A 24010-nucleotide genomic window follows, 5' to 3' on the forward strand; every position below is an offset into this window, starting at 1 on the left:
GATTAATGAGGCAGAAACTGATGAGACTGTCACACATGATATATATACATATGATCAACACATCAAAATGAGCTTTTTATAAAAAGAACTTTATTAACAACGCAGTAATATACAAATACAATAACAATAACAATAACAATAACAATACAGGGAGTATTGCAGAAAAAAATCACAAAAACTATATAATAATAATAATAATACGTGTATTATTATTATTTATCACTTAACTTGGTACAAAGCTGTGTGACTTCATTCGTTCACCTGTCTGTCTCTCCACCTGTCTGTCTCTCTCTCCACCTGTCTGTCTCTCTCCACCTGTCTGTCTCTCTCCACCTGTCTGTCTCTCTCTCCACCTGTCTGTCTCTCTCCACCTGTCTGTCTCTCTCCACCTGTCTGTCTCTCTCTCCACCTGTCTGTCTCTCTCCACCTGTCTGTCTCTCCACCTGTCTGTCTCTCTCCACATGTCTGTCTCTCTCTCCACCCGTCTGTCTCTCTCCACATGTCTGTCTCTCTACCTGTCTGTCTCTCTCTCCACCTGTCTGTCTCTCTCCACCTGTCTGTCTCTCTCCACATGTCTGTCTCTCTCCACCTGCCTGTCTCTCCACCTGTCTCTCTCTCCACATGTCTGTCTCTCTCTCCACCCGTCTGTCTCTCTCCACCTGTCTGTCTCTCCACCTGTCTGTCTCTCTCTACACCTGTCTGTCTCTCCACCTGTCTCTCTCTCCACATGTCTGTCTCTCTTTCCACCTGTCTGTCTCTCTCCACCTGCCTGTCTCTCCACCTGTCTGTCTGTCTCTCCACCGGTCTCTCTCTACACCTGTCTGTCTCTCCACCTGTCTGTCTCTCCACCTGTCTGTCTCTCTCTCCACCTGTCTGTCTCTCCACCTGTCTGTCTCTCCACCTGTCTGTCTGTCTCTCCACCTGTCTGTCTCTCTCTACACCTGTTTGTCTCTCTCTCCACCTGTCTGTCTCTCTCCACCTGTCTGTCTCTCCACCTGTCTGTCTCTCTCCACCTCTCTGTCTGTCTCTCCACCTGTCTGTCTCTCTCCACCTGTCTGTCTGTCTCTCTACCTGTCTGTCTCTCTACCTGTCTGTCTGTCTCTCTCCACCTGTCTGTCTGTCTCTCTACCTGTCTGTCTCTCCACCTGTCTGTCTCTCTCTACACCTGTTTGTCTCTCTCTCCACCTGTCTGTCTCTCTCCACCTGTCTGTCTCTCTCCACCTGTCTGTCTCTCCACCTGTCTGTCTCTCTCCACCTCTCTGTCTGTCTCTCCACCTGTCTGTCTCTCTCCACCTGTCTGTCTGTCTCTCTACCTGTCTCTCTCTCTACCTGTCTGTCTCTCTCTCCACCTGTCCGTCTCTCTCCACCTGTCTCTCTCTCCACCTGTCCGTCTCTCTCCACCTGTCTCTCTCTCCACTTGTCTGTCTCTCCACCTGTCTGTCTCTCCACCTGTCTGTCTGTCTCTCCACCTGTCTGTCTCTCCACCTGTCTCTCTCTCCACCTGTCTGTCTGCCTGTCAGGAGTCGTCCTCTGAGGGTTGCCACAGTTTCTCAGCCAGCTGTATGACTCAGTTCTGCATCCTGTTCAGAAGAACGTTCCTCAGCATCCTCAGAGACTCGGTGAGACGCAGTGACACCTGGTGGACTCCTTCAGTCACTGCAGGCCGTTCGCTCACTGTCCCCTGTTCTGATTGGTCCACCAGGTGCTGACTCATCTGAGAATCTCCTCCCACATCGGGATCGGCGTTCTGATTGGTCTGCTGTACCTGGGTATCGGGAACGAGGCCAAGAAGGTTCTCAGTAACTCTGGGTTCCTCTTCTTCTCCATGTTGTTCCTCATGTTCGCCGCTCTGATGCCCACCGTGCTCACCTGTGAGTCTGCTGCTCGTCACACCTGTAGCTTTATTAATATATTTATCTATACATCTATAGCTTTATTAATATATTTATCTATACGTCTGTAGCTTTATTAATATATTTATCTATACGTCTGTAGCTTTATTAATATATTTTTCTATACGTCTGTAGCTTTATTAATATATTTATCTATACATCTATAGCTTTATTAATATATTTATCTATACATCTGTAGCTTTATTAATATATTTATCTATACACCTGTAGCTTTATTAATATATTTATCTATACACCTGCAGCTTTATTAATATATTTATCTATACATCTGTAGCTTTATTAATATATTTATCTATACACCTGCAGCTTTATTAATATATTTATCTATACACCTGCAGCTTTATTAATATATTTATCTATACACCTGCAGCTTTATTAATATATTTATCTATACACCTGCAGCTTTATTAATATATTTATCTATACATCTGTAGCTTTATTAATATATTTACCTATACGTCTGTAGTTTTATTAATATATTTATCTATACACCTGTAGCTTTATTAATATATTTATCTATACGTCTGTAGTTTTATTAATATATTTATCTATACACCTGTAGCTTTATTAATATATTTATCTATACGTCTGTAGTTTTATTAATATATTTATCTATACATCTGTAGCTTTATTAATATATTTATCTATATGTCTGTAGCTTTATTAATATATTTATCTATACACCTGCAGCTTTATTAATATATTTATCTATAAATCTATAGCTTTATTAATATATTTATCTATACGTCTGTAGCTTTATTAATATATTTATCTATATGTCTGTAGCTTTATTAATATATTTATCTATACACCTGCAGCTTTATTAATATATTTATCTATACACCTGCAGCTTTATTAATATATTTATTTATACACCTGTAGCTTTAATAATATCCTTATCTATACGTCTGTAGCTTTATTAATATATTTATCTATACATCTATAGCTTTATTAATATATTTATCTATACGTCTGTAGCTTTAATAATATCCTTATCTATACGTCTGTAGCTTTATTAATATATTTATCTATATGTCTGTAGCTTTATTAATATATTTATCTATACGTCTGTAGCTTTATTAATATATTTATCTATACACCTGTAGCTTTATTAATATATTTATCTATACACCTGTAGCTTTATTAATATATTTATCTATACACCTGTAGCTTTATTAATATATTTATCTATACGTCTGTAGCTTTATTAATATATTTATCTATACACCTGCAGCTTTATTAATATATTTATCTATACGTCTGTAGCTTTAATAATATCCTTATCTATACGTCTGTAGCTTTATTAATATATTTATCTATACGTCTGTAGCTTTAATAATATCCTTATCTATACGTCTGTAGCTTTATTAATATATTTATCTATATGTCTGTAGCTTTATTAATATATTTATCTATACGTCTGTAGCATTATTAATATATTTATCTATACACCTGCAGCTTTATTAATATTCTGGTCTACATTGTTTGCAATTTGGCTTTAGAGCAGATCATTCCACTGAACTGCTGCCTTGCACTTAATAGAGCAAATTAAATCAAGACTTGACAAAGGAGGAGTAGTCGGTGCTGTATTTTTAGATCTGCGTAAAGCATTCGACACAGTCAATCATGATGTTTTAATATCAAAACTCTCTAAATGTAACTTCTCATCTGGAGCACTGGCATGGATGTCTTCATATTTATCTAATAGGAGACAAAGTGTTAAAGTTGGTGACACACTGTCCAGTAACATGAAGTGCACAATGGTGTTCCACAAGGGTCAGTGTTAGGTCCCCTATTATTTAGCCTATATATTAATGATCTCCCTCAACAGTGTCATGATGCAGAACTACAAATGTATGCAGATGACCCCGGTTTGTACACACATGCAAAAACAGCTGAGTTAGCTGCTGCTAAGCTAACAATTGCATTGGAAAGGATCAAACATTGATTGATCAATCATGTCTGAGTCTAAATGTAAACAAGACAAAAGGTATGTTTTTCTCTAAGACTATGGTACAACCTCATAACGCTGATATTCTCATCAAAGGTGAAAAGACTGACACAGTTACTGATTTTAAATATCTTGGTGTGACACTGGATCCAAATTTGAAGTTTAAGAAACATGTTGAAAAACAGTTAAAACCATATATTATTATTATTATTATTATTATTAATAATAATAATAATAATAATAAATTGTTTATTGATCCATATGTTGACTGTGTTTGTGCTGCAGTTCCTCTGGAGATGGGAGTTTTTCTGAGGGAACACCTGAACTACTGGTACAGTCTGAAGGCTTATTACCTGGCCAAGACCATGGCCGACGTCCCCTTCCAGGTAACATCAGAGTGCTGATCAGCTGTCAGCTGCAGACGGATCACATGATCAGACGGATCACATGATCACATGATAACATGTTGCTGTAGAAACTGTTTAGTGTTAATTAGATATTCAGAGGTCAGAGGTTGTGTTTGTCAAACATGATGAGGAACTTACGACGTGTTCTCTGACAGCTGCTGTTTGAAATATTAAACATTTAATTATATATATATATATGTATTTTTATATATATATATATTTTTTTTTTTTTCTGCACTTTTATTTAAAATATAGAAAACAGAAATGCAGGAAACAGCTATATTTTTAAAGTAAAGGATTTGTGTTTAGAGGTAAATAAAAAGCAAATTAATACACAAGTTAAATCTTCTAATGACATTTACTAATAAACCATTTTCATCATGCTGTAAGGAAACTATGTTTATTTATTTATCTGCACAATAAAAATTTATTTTATTTATAAAAGATTTAAACACTCTATAATGAGAAAATCACATCCTGTCATAGAAACATCCTGAGGATGAAATCTGCATATCTGAATGAATCATATATAATAATATGTGAATTTATAGAGGAGACTGTCAGGGCTGCAAGGATATAAGAACCATGTTTATGGGACATTCTGAGTCTTAATGATGTCAAAGCATGTACTGATTTCCATTGATTTGATCACTCTGATTGTTCTGTATCAGCTAGCAAGGATCAATATGTTAAGTGACGTCATTCTGATTATTATCGAGTTGTGATGTCACAGAGTTTTTTTGGACGTAGTGTAAAAACTTTCAGAGATGATTCTGAACAAACATCTGAAGATATTCAGGAGTCTGATATGTTTACAGTGTTTGTTCAGATTAAAGGAACACGAAGGGTTAAAAACATCTGAAACAAACATCTGTAACTTCATGACTTCAGTGTTGAAACTTTTTCCTCTACATGTGTTTGTTTACTTTGAATTCATGTATATCTGAGTGTATGAAGGTAAAACTGTATTTATGTGAACATGTGTCTTTGTGTATATATGAAATCTTTAAGAAACAACCTAATATGCTAAAATGTAGTTTGACATACAAAACTACATACTGATTATTTGAAGTATTTCCTGTCAGTTATAGAATTGTTAAGAGTCTAATTTACTAAGATTTTTTGCAAATGAACAAATATGAACCCAAATATAATGAATCAGCACTTAACAACTAAACCAGTTTAACACTTTTTCAGTTTTTTTTTGTAATTCGTACCAAACTGTCCTAGAAATCAACCGTTAAATACCTGCAAACTACTCCGAGAATTTCCAGGAAAATAGTATAAAGTGAAAGGAGCTGTAAAATAAAGCGTTACCAGTAAACGTACTGCATGTGCTGTGTGCAGGTAGTATTCCCGCTGGTGTACTGCAGTATCGTGTACTGGATGACGGCTCAGCCGCCGGACGCCGCTCGCTTCTTCCTCTTCCTGTCTCTGGGTGTCCTGACGTCTCTGGTGGCTCAGAGTCTGGGTCTGCTGATCGGCGCCGCCTCCACCTCTCTGCAGGTCAGACAGGAAGCTCCTTCAGGCTGAGTGACCTCACTTCCTGTCGCTGCCGGATTCTTCGCTCACTCAGGTGTGTTTATTTCCTGCAGGTGGCGACGTTTGTGGGTCCGGTCACAGCGATCCCGGTTCTGCTGTTCTCCGGGTTCTTCGTCAGCTTCGACACCATCCCCTGGTACCTGCAGTGGATGTCCTACATCTCCTACGTCAGGTGGGGGCGCTATTTGATGAAATAATGACGTCACGGAAGACGTTGTTTTTGTTTGTTAGCGTGAAACTGAATCTCTCACTTTTTACCTTTAAATATCGACCGTTTACCCAGTGATAATGATGTCAGTTCAAAAGATAATTAAAGGGGACGTATTATGCTTTTCCTTATTTTCAGACATATATATAATGTCACAATGTCAGATGTTCATGTTAAAAGTGGCTGACGTGTCAAATAACAAGGTAAACGTATGTAGCAGTAATCCTCATGCTGCTCTGAACGCTCGGTTTGCAGCGGTTTTTTCTACTTTCAGCCCGATCTGACGTCAGTTCGTGACGGATTTCTTTATATGGACATCTGCTACGTGCACAGTGCATGAGTTCCCTGCTCCGCTGTAGGAGTAGTAACGCCGAGCCACGACACCATTACACAGCACAGCAAAGTAAAATAAGAGGTTTACCTGTTGGAGGTGTGCTGGTCGTCTGCAGCTCTTCATAAAACATCATCATCACTGTGGCTGTTGCTGCTTGTACTCTTCCTCTATGCATTATTTCTAACTGATCCGCTGAACAAACAGCTCCGTATGTTGTTTTTTCAACCGGTTTTTAGCACCGCTAATGAAGCTCGGCTAATTCAGTGAGGAACACATTTTTACTTCTTATAAATTCTTCACAATAAAAGGCTCCCATTAGTTAGTCTTTGAGAAGCTTTTAATTTGAAGCTGTAAAGCAGGGAATGCTTGGTTTGCATTGACACAACTCTGATGTGTAAAGCTGACCACTTAGATTCATATTGGATATAGTTGTGACTGAGAACAAGGTGTAGCAGCTCTGACAGCATCAGGAGGACTTTGTGTTGTTTCTCTCTCGGGTATCAGGCAGCAGAGTTCAGAGCTTCTTCATGGGGAACGCAACCAGAAGTTTTCAACATCAATGGAAACTATTAGCCTACTGCGTTCTGATTCAAAGTAAAATCACTCAGACAATTAAGTACATCTTTTGTGTTTCCAGTAGGCGGGTAAATCTTTTATAATGGTTCAGTGACAGAAGCTCTTCCTGAGACTGTTGGCCTGAAGGCTGTAAATAATGGGGGTGACTGGTGCTGGTTAGGCAGGTAGGCATGCTCATTTTTGTTGTGTTTACCATGTTCTCCATGTTTGTTTTTTGCATGCTGACATTTGCTTTTTAGCACCAAACACAAAGTACAGCAGAGGCTGATGGGAACGTCATTATTTTTGACTTCATGTTGGCGCTAAAGGAAAAAGAGGATCACCAAACTCAGTAGGATTCATCCTGAGGGGAACATGAATGTCTGAACCAAATGTCACAGTAATCCATAGAATAGTTGTTGAGATACCAACGGACTGACATTAGCATCTATACAACATCTAAACTCAAAATCTAAAATTCCAGATAAAATCATTCCCTCAAACATCATCCAAAAGAGAAACTGCCTCCTGATGAAATTAGGATTAGACTAGTGTGGTGTAGTATTTGGTATCCTGAAGAAAGAGCTACTGTAGGGCTGCAGCCCCACCTAGTGGAAAAGTCACGCCATAAATGTCCATGTGCAGTACATGCAGTGTCCGCGTTTACTAATTACAGGCATAATATTATAAGCCGAAAAAACCGTGCCGCTACTTTTTATACTTAAATTTAATTTTACTGTTTTTATATCTTTTTTAGACTTTGATGTGAAGTTTGTCACTGGTTCAGGGCTGCCAAGCAAATTTAGTTGTGCAGGAAATGTGCGATGACAGTAAAGGCTTTCTATTGTATTCTAAAAATACTTCCTGTGTTTCAGATATGGCTTCGAGGGCGTCATCCTGTCCATCTACGGTCTGGACCGAGAGGATCTTCACTGCGACCAACACGACACCTGCCACTTCCAGAAGTCAGACGCCATCCTGAAGGAACTGGACATGCTGGACGCCAAACTCTACCTGGACTTCATCGTCCTCGCCATATTCTTCTTCTCTCTGCGGCTCATCGCGTACTTTGTCCTCCGGTACAAGATCAGCGCTGAGAGGTAGACCAGGACTAGGACCAGGAGGAGATCTGAGAGGCTTTTAGGCCAAAGTTAGCGTGTAGCCGTGTAGTTTGTCTACATGTGAACGCATGAATCTACTTTGGCTCGCTGTTTGAGGAGATCAGCAGTTCAGTTTAGATTTGAGGCGGCGAGGACTCGTCCGGTCCTGCGGGGACAGGAGCTGGTCTCCTGGTTCCTGCCGGTTTAATAACTGTCTGACAGCAGCTGCAGAACACGTGATTCACACCGACTGAACATACATGAGAATCCAGTCAGGACGAGTGGGCGGACTCTGTTTATTCAAATCTGGATCAGGTTTTAAAGAGCCTGAGACCAGATTAAAAGGACTAGTGTGTAGGATTCAGTTTCATCCGGCAGTGAGGTAAGAGGCCCTCTCTAGAACCAGTGTTTGGTTTGTCCGTTCTGGGCTACCGTAGAAACATGGCGGCTCCGTGGAGGAGGACCCGCTCCCTCTGTAGATATAAAGGCTCATTCTAAGGTAACGAAAACACAACAGTTCTTATTTTCAGGTGATTATACGCTAATTAAAGCATACTTATGAATATGTTATTCCATGTCTGCCGAGTCTGTTCTGCTACATGCCGCTAAATTTTACACACTGTACCTTTAAGTTGCTTTAGCTCGTTGTTGAGGTCAAAGGTGAAATCAAACACGGTGTATCTCTGACTGTTTATGAATAAAGTCAAAATGAATTCTTTCCTCAATAAAGACTTTAACTCCCCAAAAAACTGAGAGATTTCATTAACAGCACTGAGGATAAATCAGAACATGAACTTCTGTCAGGTAAAAACTCCATAGGTTGTTGGTGTTTCCTGGTTTCTTGGTTGTTTTTGTTCCCTGAATTTAAGATTAAAAGTATAAAGTGTCTCCTCTCTTTGTGTGTTGCTGCAGAAACTCTTGCTGGTCTCACGCAGAAATAAAGAACCTGGCAGAGGTTTGGTGATGTAGTGACTCGCAGGGCTGGTTGGTGAAAAGCTGCTAACCGCTAGCTCGCTAGTCACTCTCTATCTATTTTCTCTCTGCTGTTCTGTTTACTTCCCTCTGACATTGGTTTGGTTACTAACAGGACAATAAGTTCAGTTTATTAAAAGTCATTACTAGTTTATTATCATGGCCTTCTGTCTCCTAACTGTGTAAACTAAACAGGTTTTACTCCCACAGAGGAGCTTCAATAAAACTGGATGTTAGCAATACAGCTAATAAGCTATGATAGCTTCTCCATCAAAGGTCGGCTCTGTCAGGACGACTTGTTGTTGGACAACAGCAACGATTAATGGGTCAAAATTCACCAAAGTTAAACTTGCAGCAATTTAATTAAAACAAACTGGATTTGCTACAAAACTGTGTCATTTCAGTTTTTTTTGGTACATTTTGTTTTAATGGTTTTTCTGTTTTTCGCTGGCGGAAATTAGCATTAGCAGTACCATGCTAACCACGCTAATAGCTAGCATCAGCTCAACCCTTTCGTTCAAATACGGTCACTTCTGGCTCCAAAAATCTAAGATGGTGACAGTCAAACTGCTGTACTTGAGGCTTCAAAACGGCGGTTCAAACCAACAGGTGACGTCATGGTGACGACGTCCATGTCAGGTTGAGTAGCAGGAATGGACGCAATTGCAGAGACCAGCATGCAGAGATTGCAGGGTAGACGAAAACCTTTAATCTTGAGGTGGTTAGGACAGGACAGCCCAAAACAGAACCGCACAGAACAAGCTAAAGAAAACAAATGATCCAACAAAGACTCAACTCAAACCAGACCTTAAATACAGACTAAACTAATCAGGGAATGGGGAACAGGTGATGAGACACAAGGGCAGGCTGGGAGTGATTGGCTGAGGAAACACAGCAACAAAACCAAAACCCCAAAAAACACAAAACTCTAAATACAACCCACACCATCCCGTCCAAGAACCACCATGAACCCAAACCCAAGAACGCAACACGCCAGGCCAAACAACAAAAGGCGGTTCAAACCCACCACCCAAATACATCAAGAAAACCCACATGACCAGAAGGACTAAACAGAAACCAGGAAACCCCAAAGAACACAAAAACACAAAAAGACCCAAAACACACAAAGTCCAAGTCCAGGCAAGATGTGACAGTCCATATTTTTTACAGTCTATGGATGTGACCTGACAGGACAGGTACAGGTGTGTGTGTGTGTGTGTGTGTGTGTGTGAGTGTGTGTGTGTGTGAGTGTGTGAGTGTGTGTGTGAGTGTGTGTGTGAGTGTGTGTGAGTGTGTGTGTGTGTGTGTGTGTGTGTGTGAGTGAGTGTGTGTGTGTGTGTGTGTGCGTGAGTGTGTGTGTGTGTGTGTGTGCGTGAGTGTGTGTGTGTGTGTGTGTGTGTGTGAGTGTGTGAGTGTGTGTGTGAGTGTGTGTGTGTGTGTGTGTGAGTGTGAGTGTGAGTGTGTGTGTGAGTGTGAGTGTGAGTGTGTGTGGAGCAGCAAGTGTTTTATATTTTATGCTTCAGTCTCATACTATTTATTTATTTATGACTATTTTGGTCTGAACAACCTGAAAATCATCAGGAAACATGAAACACTTTGGTATCATGTGGCTGATGATGATGATGATGATGATGATGATGATGATGTGTGTCATACATTCAGGTGTGCGGAGAATCATATTCAATGTTATGTTTTGATGCTGCAAAAATTTAATCTAAACTTTTAACAGCATCAGAAAACATTAAGAACATAATTTCTGCTGTTAGTCTCTGCATTAATACAAACACAGAAATGATGACGAACATCAGATCTGTGTGGGGCGATGATGAGGAGACTGTAACCTTCCTCATATCAATACATGAAACTAACAGAAACGTCATATTTCCATCATGCTTTCCATCGTTGAAGCTTTGACTGTCTCTTTGTTAATGACGTCGTCTCGCTGTGTCTCTTCTTCTGCAACGGTTTAACGGCACCGACCAGAGAATTAGTTTATCTGCTGATATTCACACAACAAAGAAGCTTTAATTCATGTTTTCTTTCAATAATTTTCTGGAAATTTGTTTAAATTTGAGCAACAATTGGGTAAAACTTGACTGTTTACTCACCTGCTCTGCTTTGGTTTCATGTAGTTTCAACAAACTTACAGAGTGACTGAAACTCTGTCGTTCTGTTCAGAGGCCGACAGCTTCCTTTAACCCTTTCATGCATGAATTATGATAACCTCAGTCAGTGTTTTTATTCCTCTTTAGACATGAAAAAAAATATTTGAACCTCATTTTTGTTTAAACGCATTTTTCAAGGAGTTTGTCCAACTTAGTGGACAGATGATTAATTGTCATTTTCTCCCAACATAAAATCAATACTTGGAAATTTTAACAGTTAGTTGTTACTTGATGTTACAAAATTTTATTTACCTGCAAGGGTCTGTTACTATAGAAGGACTGACGAGATATTCCTGAGCTGTTGAGCATTTCCGGCCCGCAGGCGGCCATCTAGGTTTTGAGCTTTTACAGTCTATGGTTTTGAGAAAGTGTGTTGCGCTTACAAAGGCCGGCCAATGGATGGCAGCGTATGTGATGACACACTAGAGTCCACTGTGTTGGCTGATGTGCAACTATACCATTAAAACCCCATGCATATATAAGAAAACGGCTTTTGAACAGCTGTCCACTGTAGTGACCGCTTTGCATGAAAGGGTTAAACTCTGCACATGTATGTTGTGTTTTTCACTCCATATGTTTGGATGAAGACAGTCATTTATAAAAGCTCATTATTTATTCAGTGTTTCTGTTTGGAGTGGCCTTTATCAGACAACACAGACATCATGTTAAAGACTTGTGAAGGTTTAAATTACTGAGCTGATGAAATTACATTATATCCATTAAAGTTGGGTTTAAATACACTGAACCACAGACTTTGTCTGTTTGGTTTTCAGGCACAAGTCAGATATTTTAGAGCTTTCAAAAAATTATGATTTTTTTGAAGATTCAGTTTGACTTCTTTGAATCTTTCAGAGCTGAGTTTTGTGCAGCAGCTTGAGCGGATACGTCTGGTAGTTTAGAGGTTAATGAGATTGAACTGTGCAGTAAATGTACAGAAAAAAACAAAACCAGGAGCTAAAGGAGGCTAAAAAGAATGATTTGATCATTATTAATATGAAAATGTTTAAACTCCCAACACAAGATGTAAAGTGAAACTCATCAATAAAAACTTTGTCTCAAACTATTCTCAGATGGAGCTGATGTAAACCGCTCAGAGGCTGCTGGAGGAAGTTACATCACTGCAGCTCGTTAATGAAGTCCCTCAGGTCAAAGGTCATTTCATCATGTCAACATGTTTGTCCCCGAGGCAGCTTCACAGTAGCCACAGTTTCCACTAATTCCCTTTGAAGCAAATTACACAGTCGGAGCTGTGAACCAGTGAGACCAATCAGCCTGGGAAGACCTCAGCACTGGTTTCACTGGTCCACACACACACACACACACACACACACACACACATTGGAGCGCTTTATTGGATGCCAAAGGCTCAATATTAATTGAGAAAGACTGTGTTTTAAGAAATATGATCTCATATACTTACATATTCTTGAAAATATGAAATTAAATGAGCAACTTCACATTTACAGTCACGGCTATAAAACGCCTTTTCTTCACAGAGATGGTGGCGTTTGGATTCAGGTTGCGGCAGATGGACTGACGGCAGACGGGCCAAAACAGCGGTCAAATGCTCCAAGTTACCCACAATACAACACTCTTCCTTAACCTATCGCTATCAAAAACTGATGAAAAAGACTTTATATCTCAGAATCTTCTCTCATTCACAATGTTTATGAGGCTTTACAGCCAGAAGATGCAAACTGTCAAATTGTTTATTTGAATAGTTTTTCAACTCCTGAAGAGGTTAAACTCTCAGGTATTTTATAACAGAAGAGAGTTTACAGACCACATACCACAAGGGAGAAAATTTAATCCTGGAGAATGCATTAAACAATTGGTATGAGATAGTTAGAAAATATAAATTAGAAGGAGACAGTAAACTTTTAGTTTGACCTTCTCAAACATCCCAGTTTAGTCCCGGACAAACTGACTTCACATTCACAAGGTGGAGAGATAAGGAGATTACAGCCATGTGTACACTCCTAGAGGGATTTAGGTCAGGGGTGTCAGCATATGATTTGTAGGTCTTGATAAGACGAATAATTGAGTTTTGGTTTGATCTCTCTACAACATTCCTACAGGCCATGGCGGCCATTTTACTTACATAGGCGGCGCTAGAGAGCACATTTTGGCACTTTAGGGGTTAATTTTGACATTTTATCAAATTTTTCACCAGACCTGATGTGCGTGCCAAATTTGGTCAGTTTTTGAACATGTTTAGGGGGTCAAATTTAGGGTTTAAGTCCCGTAATAATAAAGAAATAAAAGAAAGAAAGAAACAAACAAACAAACACATGAAAAACAATAGGGTAAGGGTTAGAGTGAGGACAACTGTAATTGTAAATCAAAGGGTTAGGGTAATACAGTAGTCCTCGTCACTGCCTTTTGGGCTCAGTCCCTAATAAAATATGGGAATGTTAGGCATCAGTGGTGTAAAGTGTGTGTGGATACGTGAAAGTAAGGAACATAACTCCATGAACAGCAGCCCTTTTCTATCTTTAGGCTGCTTCCTGACTGAACTCCAGCTCTCCTGGAAGAGAGACAACAGGATTGTAACTGGAGAGAACTACAGGAAGGAAAATAGCGAGAAAGAGAAAATGCCATCACACTACTTTCAGTCAGATCTGCATGAAAGCAATAAATGAAATAATTTTTGACTGTTGAGACTGATGATGATGATGATGATGATGATGATGGCAATGGGTGGTTGTTGTCTGTTGGGATTCACCTGAGAAATGTATAAAGCAGCCGACAGGTGACTGCAGCAGTCTGGATGATGTGAGCAGATTTCTGTTAGTTTGAAGGAGCAGATGGTTTTGTCAGACTTAAAACTAAATCTTTTTGAAATACATTTTGAAATGAAAGTCCAGGTAAGCAAAAATGGCTCGAAAAATACTCTTTTTCAAAATGATGCCTTTTTTAAATAAAACTAATTATTTATTTTTGGGGTAGTAGATGATACAAGGTTTTTAAGTATTTGCACTTGTTTTGTCACTTTAAACAAGAATGATGTTAAATTCAACTTCATCAACTTTATCTTATTTTATCCTCGGAGCTTATTTAAACATTGGAAATTTGAGATCTTTTTATTTCATGATAACTGCGATGTTATACCTTGTTATTATTGTTATGAATATGTCCCTCATTGTGATTATCTGTATGAACAGAAGCTTACATGAACCTATGTACCTTTTTCTGTGCAGCCTGTTTGTAAATGAACTGTATGGTAGTACAGGGTTGTTTCCATTCCTTCTGGTTCAGATCCTCTCTGACATTCACACTGTTTCTGCTTCTTTTTGCTTCCTGCAGATTTTCTGTATTTACACATATGCAAACACAGAATTTTGTAACTTAGCCATCATGTCTTATGACAGATACCTCGCTATCTGTTTTCCTCTGCAATATAACACACGGATGACATGTAACCATGTTCCTATCTTTATTATTCTAATATGGTTGTATTCTTTTGTGAAATTTCTAATCACTTTATCCTTAAACATCAATTTGCTGCTTTGTGGAAACATCATAAACAGTTTGTATTGTCACAACTACCTAGTTGTTAAACTGGCATGTTCTGACACCAAAGTGAATAACATTTATGGGCTCTTTGGTGTTGTTCTCTCCATCTTAGTCCCTCTGCTTCCAATCATTTACTCTTACATGAAAATCCTCAATGTGTGTTTTTCTGGTTCTAAACAGATGAGACAGAAAGCCGTCAGAACCTGCACACCTCACCTTGTGTCTCTGTTGAATTTTTCTTTTGGCTGCAGCTTTGAAATCCTGCAGAGTAGGTTTGATATGAGCAGTGTGCCCAGTGTGCTTAAAATCATTCTGTCGCTGTATTTTCTGATCATACAACCACTTCTGAATCCTATTATGTATGGACTGCAAATGTCAAAAATACGAAAAATGTATCAACATCTGTTCTGTTATAAAATGTTGTCAGGTCAGACAGATCCTGTGCAGGTTCAATGAGAAACTGTTTATTATTATTTATATCTTGCTGTGAAATGTGCTGATTAAAAAGATGCAACTGACCAATTAAATCTGACTCTGTATGTCACTGATTAATTTTGAACTGAAATAATGTTCAAACAAAGCATTTAAAATATAGTGATTTAATATAAGATATACATACACATGCATCCCAAAAGTCCCAGCAGACACTGAATCTTGAGTGGTAAAAGTACAGACGTGGCCAAAAATATTGGTTCCCTTCCATCTTCTTTTAAAAAAACTAAATTTTCTCTGTATTAAGTTGAAACTGACAGAAGTATGTGGGATCCATCATTCTTTAATTCACATTGAATATAACTGAAACTTTGCTTTTGATTCACAACTTAACATATTAATTAATACAATAAAACAAATGAAAATGGCCAAAAATATTGCACCTTTTTTTAAAACAAGACAGCCAAAAAATACTTTTCAGCCCTGCTTACACAAGGAAATTTGTTCATTGAAGAGATTCTGTTGTAAAGCAGAATGGAAATTCAAGGCCACACAATTAACTGTCCACCTTGACAGTGTAAAAATCTTAATGAAAAACTCAATTCAGCAATTAAAAATGCTCAAGCAAATTATTTCACTGCAATCATTGAGAAAAACCAGCATAACACCAGGCTGCCTTTTGATATTATTAGCCACATTACAGATGCCCCTCCTAATGTGAGTAGTTTTTATCTTTTTTCCAACCAAGTTATCACAATACGAAGTCAAATTACCCCACTGTCTCTTTTAATACCTGAGCCTCCTAGTCATTTGTCATGCTCTGAAATTTATTTGATTCTCAGATGATCATGTAGACAAGACCGTTACCAATATGAAGCCCGCATCCTGTCCTCTTGAAATCCTTCCCACCTGTTTCCTTAAAGAAGTCATGCAGCTACTTTGTCATTTTATGTCTGTCATAATCAATTTCTCTCTCACATCTGGCACTGTCTCCAATCATTTTAGGTCCGCAGTTCAATCACTTCTTAAAAGACCCTCACTAGAGCCAAATATCCTGAACAACTTTCGTCCCATCTCCAAACTTCCATCCCTGGCCAAGGTCCTAGAAAAGATAGTTGCAGAGCAGGTAATTATATTTATGACCAGAAATAGTCTCTGAAACATTTCGGTCAGGTTTTCAGTGGGCTAAGGCACAAAAACTGCACTCTTCAAAGTGCTCAATGATCTTCTTTTAGCAGCTGACTCTGGCCACTCATCTATTTTTATCCTTTTAGATCTCACTGCAACCTTTGATACCGTAGATCATTCAATTTAATTGAGTGTCTAAAAAAGTGGGTTGGTATCTCTGGCACTGTGCTAGACTGGTTTTGCTTCTATCGCCAAAATGAGTATTGCTATTGGTGATTGCAGATCACTAAAACCTCTGTTTTGTGGAGTACCTCAGGGGTCAGTCCTTGGCCCCCTGCTTTTACACATTTACATCCAGGACAGATAATCCAGATACAATATTAGTTTCCACTTTTACGCAGATGACACACAGCTTTATTTCTCCTTCAAACCCATCAGTCACAATCAATTAATCACTCTCCAGTCAAGCCTAAATGAAGTTCAAACCTGGCTGTCAAATAATTCCCTTTAACTGAATACAGACAAATCTGAGGTCATTATCATAGGCCCAGACACCACTTTTGATAATAATCTTAACTTTAATCAGCATGTTAAAATAATTACCCAGTTACACAGAATCTCTTTCTGTCTCCTAAGTACCTGGACATTGTCATCCATGCACTCATCAAATCCCATTTAGACTACTGCAACTCACTCTACTCATACACAACCTTTCCAGGCTTCAGTTAATTGAAAATGCTGCTGCCAGACTCCTTACTAATTCTAACAAAAGAGTACATATAACCCCAATTTTAGCTTAATTACACTTGCTACCTGAGCACTTTAGAATCGATTTTTAAGATTTTAATTATCACTTTTAAGGCCCTTATGGGACTGGCCCCTGAGTACATTAATGAATGTTTAATCCCATATGAGCCTAAGTGTAGCCTGAGATCCTCTGGTGGGTCCCTTCTAGAGATTCAAGATTGAGATTGAAAACCAGGGGTGACTGGACCCATTTGAAACCTGGATCAGAGGTTGCAGAACAGCCACCTGCCAGTGCTACATCCACACTGGTGGGGGGTATTGGTTATCTAGGCAGAGACCATTTCAGAATAAACTAAAATAAAGTTTAAGTTAAAGTTTATTTATTTAAAGTGCAAAGTCACACCAGGGTGTCTCAATACACTTTACAACAGTAAAACAATGTTAAAACAATTGAACAATATTAAAAGAATCGAGGAGGGACGACACAAAAAAAGATAAATAATGGAAAATTTAAAAGTGGTCCAAAACACAGAAAACCATCTGAGGTAGCTCATCATGTGACACACGCATAGTATGACATCACTACAACTGATAGCAGGAATGGAGATATTAGTGAGACAGTGAGGCTGTAGAACAGCCAGAGAAAAGACTATCAAATCCATGTCAGTGGTGTTAAGGCAGGTCATATGATTTCATGAACTCAAGGAAGGAATCCATTAATTTCACATGGTGTTCTGATCTTGAACGTATTTCTTTTTTGGATGTTCTGGTGAAAAAAGTGGGAACCTCTATACAAACTGAGGTATATAAAAAGAAAACTGACAGAAATACTTTTTTTTCATTTTAGTAGTTTTCACTCACCAGCATTAAAAAAGTCTACCTTACAGTCAATTACTGAGGATCAGACGAATCTGTAATATGGATGATTCTTTTGAGTCACATGATTATTTTACATGTAGGCGGTATGGAGAGACATTATTGGATAATCATCTTAAGAGGGTACACCTATTTCAGCGATCAGAGTTACTTACACCGAGTTCCTGAGAGACCTGTTCCTGGCATTAGTCTCTACATATAGTTCCATCTCTAAGTCAGTCCAAAAAGCAGTGAGTCAACATTAGCATATTTTGGAGAGCGACCCTCATATTGCAAATGCATTTCAAAATCGACCTAGATATTTTTATAAGAGGTCCTCCAACTTATGTGATCTTTTAGTAAAGTCTGATTTGCTTAAGAGTCACACTCACTTCCTGTCTCAGATTCCCAGCGGTATTTTTCCTTGCCATAATTGTGTACATTGTTATGCTATGATTAAGGGCATCATCATTTCACCCACCCAAAATCTGGTGTGGAGATTAAGGTTAGGGGCAGAATCACATGCAATACGAAATATGTTGTTTATTTGTTAAAATGCCCATGCGATCGTTATTATGTTGGTAAAACAAAACAAGAGTTAAAAACCAGGATCTGTGAACATAAGTGTTCCATCTGCAATCGTGATGATAAATCATCAGTGGCGATGCATTTAACAGCCATAACCACAGTTTGTGTGAACTACATTATATATATGTGCATTGATACTGTGAATATGCCACGGGGAGGTGGCAACAGAGACAGAATCCTTCTGCAGAGGGAGACGTATTGGATACACTCCCTGAATACCCTCATTCCTGATGGGTTGAATAAGGAGATTTCATTTACTTGTTTCTTATGAACTGATTGTAATTCTTTGATTAACTTTATGTCAAGAATCTGCTACATGAATGAGGTGATTTTATTTGCTTCTTATGAACTGAACATAAGAATTATTGTTGTTGCCTCAACATTAGTATCTTACATTTTATCAGAGAAAAGACTTCTACATATGATGTCGATTTTGGTTAAATTCAGTCCATATAGAAGAGGGTTGACTGGCATGTGAGAAAGTATAATGATAAAAAAAATGCAACACATGATTAGTACTGGTAAATGAATACAGACAAATAAACACAGTGGACAATGTTAACTGACTTACAAGAGGAGTCAGCACTTTATTTGATGTGTTTCAGCAGGGGTTACAACTATTAGCACTGCCACTATTGATGATGTAACAACAGTCTTTCTACAGCTGATAAAAGAAGAGTAGCTCACATTTTACCGAAGACAAGACTTTTACATAATCTATGTATTTTAGACAGTTTCAATCCATACAGTACAGGGTTGAAGAGCGGTTGGCAAGTGAGGAAGTATAATGATAAAAAAATGCGCAACATATTGGGTACACTGCTCATATCAAATCTGCTCTGTAATACTTCCAAGAAACAACCACAAGAGAAGTTGAGCAGGGAAACAAGGTGAGGTGTGCAGGTACTGACAGCTTTCTGTCTGGTCTGTTTAGAACCAGAAAAACAAACTTTAAGAATTCTCATGTAACTGTAAACGTTTAGTATCGTAAGACCAGTTAATACAGTGAAAGTGTAAATGAGTCCATAGATGTTGTTGGCTGATGTATCATAGCATGCCAGTTTCACCACAGAGTAATTGTCACAGTACAGTCTGTAAATGATATTTCCACACAGCTTTAAAGAGGCATTCAATGAAATCATTACAACAATTGCAAGAAGAGGGAATAACCATGTTACAGCAATTAGAATGGCAACCTTTTTAGACGTCATACGCGTGTTATATTGCAGAGGAAAACAGATAGCAAGGTATCTGTCATAAGACATGACAGCTAAATTATAAAACTGAACATTTACATAAGTGTACAAACAGAAAATCTGCATTAAACAAAATAAAACAGAAACAGTGTGAATGTCAGAGAGGATCTGAACCAGAAGGAATGGGAACAACCCTGTACTACCATACAGTTCATTTACAAACAGGCTGCACAGAAAAAGGTACATAGGTTCATGTAAGCTTCTGTTCATACAGATAACCACAATGAGCAAAACATTGGCACTAACTATTAACATATAAAAACACACAGTTATAATGAAAAATAAGTATTTTAAAAGCCCAATGTCAAAATAGGCAGCAAGTGTGAAATATGAAACCTGTGAAGAGTTCATCATGACAATTCAAGTTTACACAGAATTAATTAGTTTCAACATTGCAAATTTGTAAAAGTTGAAATGTCAGATTTATGCTTATTTTGGACTCACTGCATCATTCAGTCTGCTCACAGTAAAGATATTAATTCTCACAAAAACACACATCATAGATCCTCTAAACTTAACATTCCCTTATTTGCAATAAATATAATGATTAGCTTAAAAAATACACATCCATACACAGTTTATGGCATTGTGTGAATCCAAACACTCAGACTGTGAGTCCCTCCCAACTGAGCTGAAACTCTACTTCTGCTTCTTTTAAACTTTTCAAACAGAAGACGCCCACAGCAGCAGACTGACCTCATTATCACAGGTCACATCTAACAGAAAGGTTAGCACACCACCTGCTGTTAGGAAATTTGAAAACATAGCAGAGTAAAACAAATGTAAGGAAAAAGAAATTGATTCTTCCTTTTCCATATACACATTAGAACTGAACTGACTGAGCCAGCAAGTATTTTGAAAACCGAATAGTCAAGTAGCCTAAGCAATTTTCCAAGCAGACATGCTAAACTGCTGGTTCCACCTTCTCAAATGTGAGAATTTGCTTTTTCCTGTTTTTAAATATCTGTATGCCTATTTCTGTCTTATGTAAAGCACTTTGAACTGCCCATTGTTGCAAAATGCCTCATTTGGTCTCACTGACTGAGTGGTAATGTTGAAAGTATGCTGTTGTCACCCTGCTTTGGTATTATGCTTAGAGCCACATGTATAAACATTTCCTAAAACTAAAACTATGCCATGTTTACACATTTATTAAAAATTGGACCTGCACATACTGCAGACTCAGGCACTTCGTTAGCTGAATAGGTTGATGGTCACGTCACTGTGGTTCAAATTGTTGTTAGACTAGAATGTATTTAATACATCAAAACACAGATTTGTTACCATGATAATGTTACTGTAAAGACCATACACCATAAAGTGGCACAGTCTCCTAGCTTTCAGCCTGCTTCCCAGCCAGCTAGCTTGCAGGATACTGGTCACCAGCCCCAGTGCCACAGAGACTCTGCTCGCTAGCACCACAGAGTCTCCGCTCCCCAGCTCCACTAAGACTCAGCCACCGGTTTCCAGCTTTCAGCTCAAGCACCAGCCCACACAGCCAACCCAGCCACATCAATCACCTGTTCTTGCTGGGCTGCAGCAATCATCTGTTCCTGCTGGGCTGCAGCAATCTTCTGTTCCTGCTTGGGCCTGTTTCTGAGCTGCAATGATCCTGTCCCTGCCTGCCCGAAGTCATGGAGCCGTGGTCTTTGGGTTCCTGTTTAGTTGTTTCCTTTTGGCTGCCAAGTTTTCATGATTCCAGTCCTTTTAGACCTCAAGTCACCAGTCTCCATTGACCCACAGCTGGACTTCCCAGATCATCTGTCAGCCATCTTCGCTGATGCCAAGTCAGATCTTCAGCTGCCCGCCTCCTGCTCTGCACCCCAGTGGTCTTCTTCTTCTGTACCCTGCCTTGACCTACAGCTGCACTCTGAAATCTGCTGAACCAGAGTGCAGAGGCTCCAAGTCCAAGTCCGGTATCTGTAAACCACTAATGTGCACCTTCATGGACAACTGAACAGTGGCCATGGAGTCAGTACCTGGAGGCAGATGCATCCTGAAGGGGCTGGAGAAGCTGATGGGATGGGCCAGGATGTCCTTCAAAACAGAGAAATCAAAGTTTTTGGTTTTGGAGAAAGGCAGAGTAGTGAACAAGTTCTGTTTTTCTATCTCAGAAACACCAATCCCTACCATCGCAGAGTAGTCTGTGAAAAGCCTGGGAAAGATCTTGGACAGCAGCCTCAAAGATACAATATCCATTAAGAACACCTGCAAGGAGTTGGAGGGGTGGCCGAGAGATGTTGAGAGGATGGGCCTTCCAGGAAAATTGAAGGCATGGGTTAACCAACACGGTATTCTGCCAAGGATCTTGTGGCCACTGCTCCTCTATATGTTCCTGATCTCCACCATCTCAGACCTGGAAAAGAGTCAGCTGCAACCTGAGGAGATGGCTAGGTCTACCGAAAAGCTTGAGCAGCATTACCATCACTTCAATGAGGAGGAGTTCAAGGTTTTGTGAGCAAAGGAGGTGCTGCAGTTCCAAGAGTCAAACAACCTTAAAGTCTCAGGGGCAGGAGTAGCAGTCAGGACCAGATGAAAGTAGAGAGCTGAGGCTGGCAGAGTCACGGCTATGCTATGGAGTCCTGATAGGAACAGTGGTCAGAGGAAGGACTGGGCTAGGAACCGCTGCAACTCCCCATTATGACAAGGCTTGAGGAAAGGAATAGCTACAACTGGTCCAGAATGAAGTGAGAGCAGTGGGAAAGAGACAGTAAGGTACATGGACTAGATGGGAACAAGTTGTGGAGAGGAAGATCTCATAGACTGCCCTCTGGAGGTCAGAGCCACACTGCATCAGGTTCTTGGTCCAGGATGTGTATGATGTCCTCCCCAGCCCATCCAACCTGCACTGCTGGGGCTTGGTCAATACACCAGTGTGCTCCCTTTTCCAGAGAAAGGGGACCCTTGAGCACATCTTGAGCTGATGTCCAAAGGCTCTGGGGGAAGGCCAATATTGCTGGTGTCACGACCAGGTGCTCAAGCAAGACCATCACAGAGATCATCTGCAGTGCCATCACCAGGTGCCAGAGGTCAAAACCCTCAAAGCAAACCATCAGCGTCATCAGAGCTGGAGAGAAGTCAAGAGCAACACCTGAGGCAACATCAGGGCTTCTCAACACTGCACAGGATTGGCAGCTGACAGTGCACTTGGGTAGGCAACTCAGGTTCCCTCAGCATGTTGACAAGACCACCTTCAGACCTGACACTGTTGACCGTACCATGGGAGGACCATATGGAGGAGGCATTTGAGCACAAGAGGGAAAAATACGAGGGTCTAGTCAGTGACTACCACAGACAAGGCTGGCAGGCAAGGCGCTTGCCTATGGATGTAGGGTGCAGAGGCTTTTCAGGACAGTCCCTCTGTAGGACTTACACTGTGTTCAGCATCACAGGCGAGAGGAGGAGGAGGGCCATCTACAACAGTAAAGAGGCTGCTGAGAAAGCCTCCAGGTGGCTCTGGATGAGAGTGGATCTGTGGCATAGTGCAGCTAAGGCAGAAGCTGAGGCTTGATCAACCTCAGCTGGGTCACCTGAGTGAGGGTGTCTAATGTTCAAAAGACCCAAAACACCTAATGACCTCAGGACACATCACTGGCAATGTGCCCTAGCTTAGCATCAGAAGATGTATCATTACAACAAAAAAGGAGCCAAAAACAATGAACTGTGCAAATTTGAATAACAATACACACATTTTCAAGCATTTTCTCCTAGAAGACATTCATGGTGTTGCACTCAGCTTTTTACATGCGTGACAGAAGTAGTTGTGTGAAGAATGAAACATTTTTTAAAGAGAGAAGTTCAAACCCTACCTACTTTCTCACCTGCACACACCTGGCAGATCGCTGTGTAAAGTGAGTGTGGCCGTTGTATTTTTGGCTTAGCGATCTCAATTCTGCCGTTGGAAAGGTGTGGGGGAAGAGAGGTTCAGCTGCTTTCTGACAAGCATCAGCACCTTTAGCTCGCACTTGGAACACTTTGCGACGCTTGATGCAGAGAAGTCCTATATAAAAAAATGACTTTTTACCATGTCTCTAAAAATATCAACATTCTCATTATGGTATTTTTTCTATCCAACATGTAATATAACTAATACTGCAGTCTCAAGGGGCCTCTAGCAGGGTTTAAAAAAAAAACAAAAAAACAAAAAAACTTTTAGTCTCTAAGTCTTGTTTTCCAGTAGTGTCATAATATATTTGAACACTGAGCTGAGTCATTTAGAAAGACTACAGACTAGTTCTTGTTTATTTCAAAATGAGCCTCCTGAGCTGTTAGAGTCTTTGAGATTTTCTGTTAACTGACTCTTCAGCTGCTGGTTTGACCAGACTGAACGTAATGTCTGTC

At 39.6% G+C, this 24010-nt stretch overlaps 3 protein-coding genes and 1 pseudogene across 4 annotated transcripts in view; 3 read left to right on the forward strand and 1 right to left on the reverse strand.

Annotated features, from left to right (window-relative positions):
• Positions 1 to 8443, forward strand: part of abcg1 (ATP-binding cassette, sub-family G (WHITE), member 1) — a 56661-nt gene extending 48218 nt beyond the window's left edge. For both annotated transcript variants that reach the window (XM_042414155.1, XM_042414156.1), the window contains exons 10-15: positions 1521 to 1619; positions 1703 to 1871; positions 4150 to 4250; positions 5619 to 5777; positions 5867 to 5985; positions 7786 to 8443. In XM_042414155.1, the coding sequence (XP_042270089.1) occupies positions 1521 to 1619; positions 1703 to 1871; positions 4150 to 4250; positions 5619 to 5777; positions 5867 to 5985; positions 7786 to 8014 (876 nt within the window). In that variant the 3' untranslated portion in view covers positions 8015 to 8443. The remainder of the gene's footprint in view (positions 1 to 1520; positions 1620 to 1702; positions 1872 to 4149; positions 4251 to 5618; positions 5778 to 5866; positions 5986 to 7785) is intronic.
• A 5680-nt stretch (positions 8444 to 14123) lies between these two features.
• On the forward strand, positions 14124 to 15119 carry LOC121898337 (olfactory receptor 10A6-like). Its single transcript, XM_042413331.1, has one exon. It carries the CDS (start codon positions 14151 to 14153, stop codon positions 15117 to 15119), a length of 969 nt encoding a protein of 322 aa, XP_042269265.1. The 5' UTR covers positions 14124 to 14150.
• A 3977-nt stretch (positions 15120 to 19096) lies between these two features.
• On the reverse strand, positions 19097 to 20023 carry LOC121899393 (olfactory receptor 11A1-like). The gene has a single exon (XM_042415171.1). It carries the CDS (start codon positions 20021 to 20023, stop codon positions 19097 to 19099), a length of 927 nt encoding a protein of 308 aa, XP_042271105.1.
• Positions 20024 to 21449: 1426 nt separating this feature from the next.
• Positions 21450 to 23180, forward strand: LOC121898338 (annotated as a pseudogene).
• Positions 23181 to 24010: the final 830 nt, after the last annotated feature.

The sequence above is a fragment of the Thunnus maccoyii genome, chromosome 6 (genome assembly GCF_910596095.1).
Source record: "Thunnus maccoyii chromosome 6, fThuMac1.1, whole genome shotgun sequence".
NCBI classification, from domain to species: Eukaryota; Metazoa; Chordata; class Actinopteri; order Scombriformes; family Scombridae; genus Thunnus; species Thunnus maccoyii.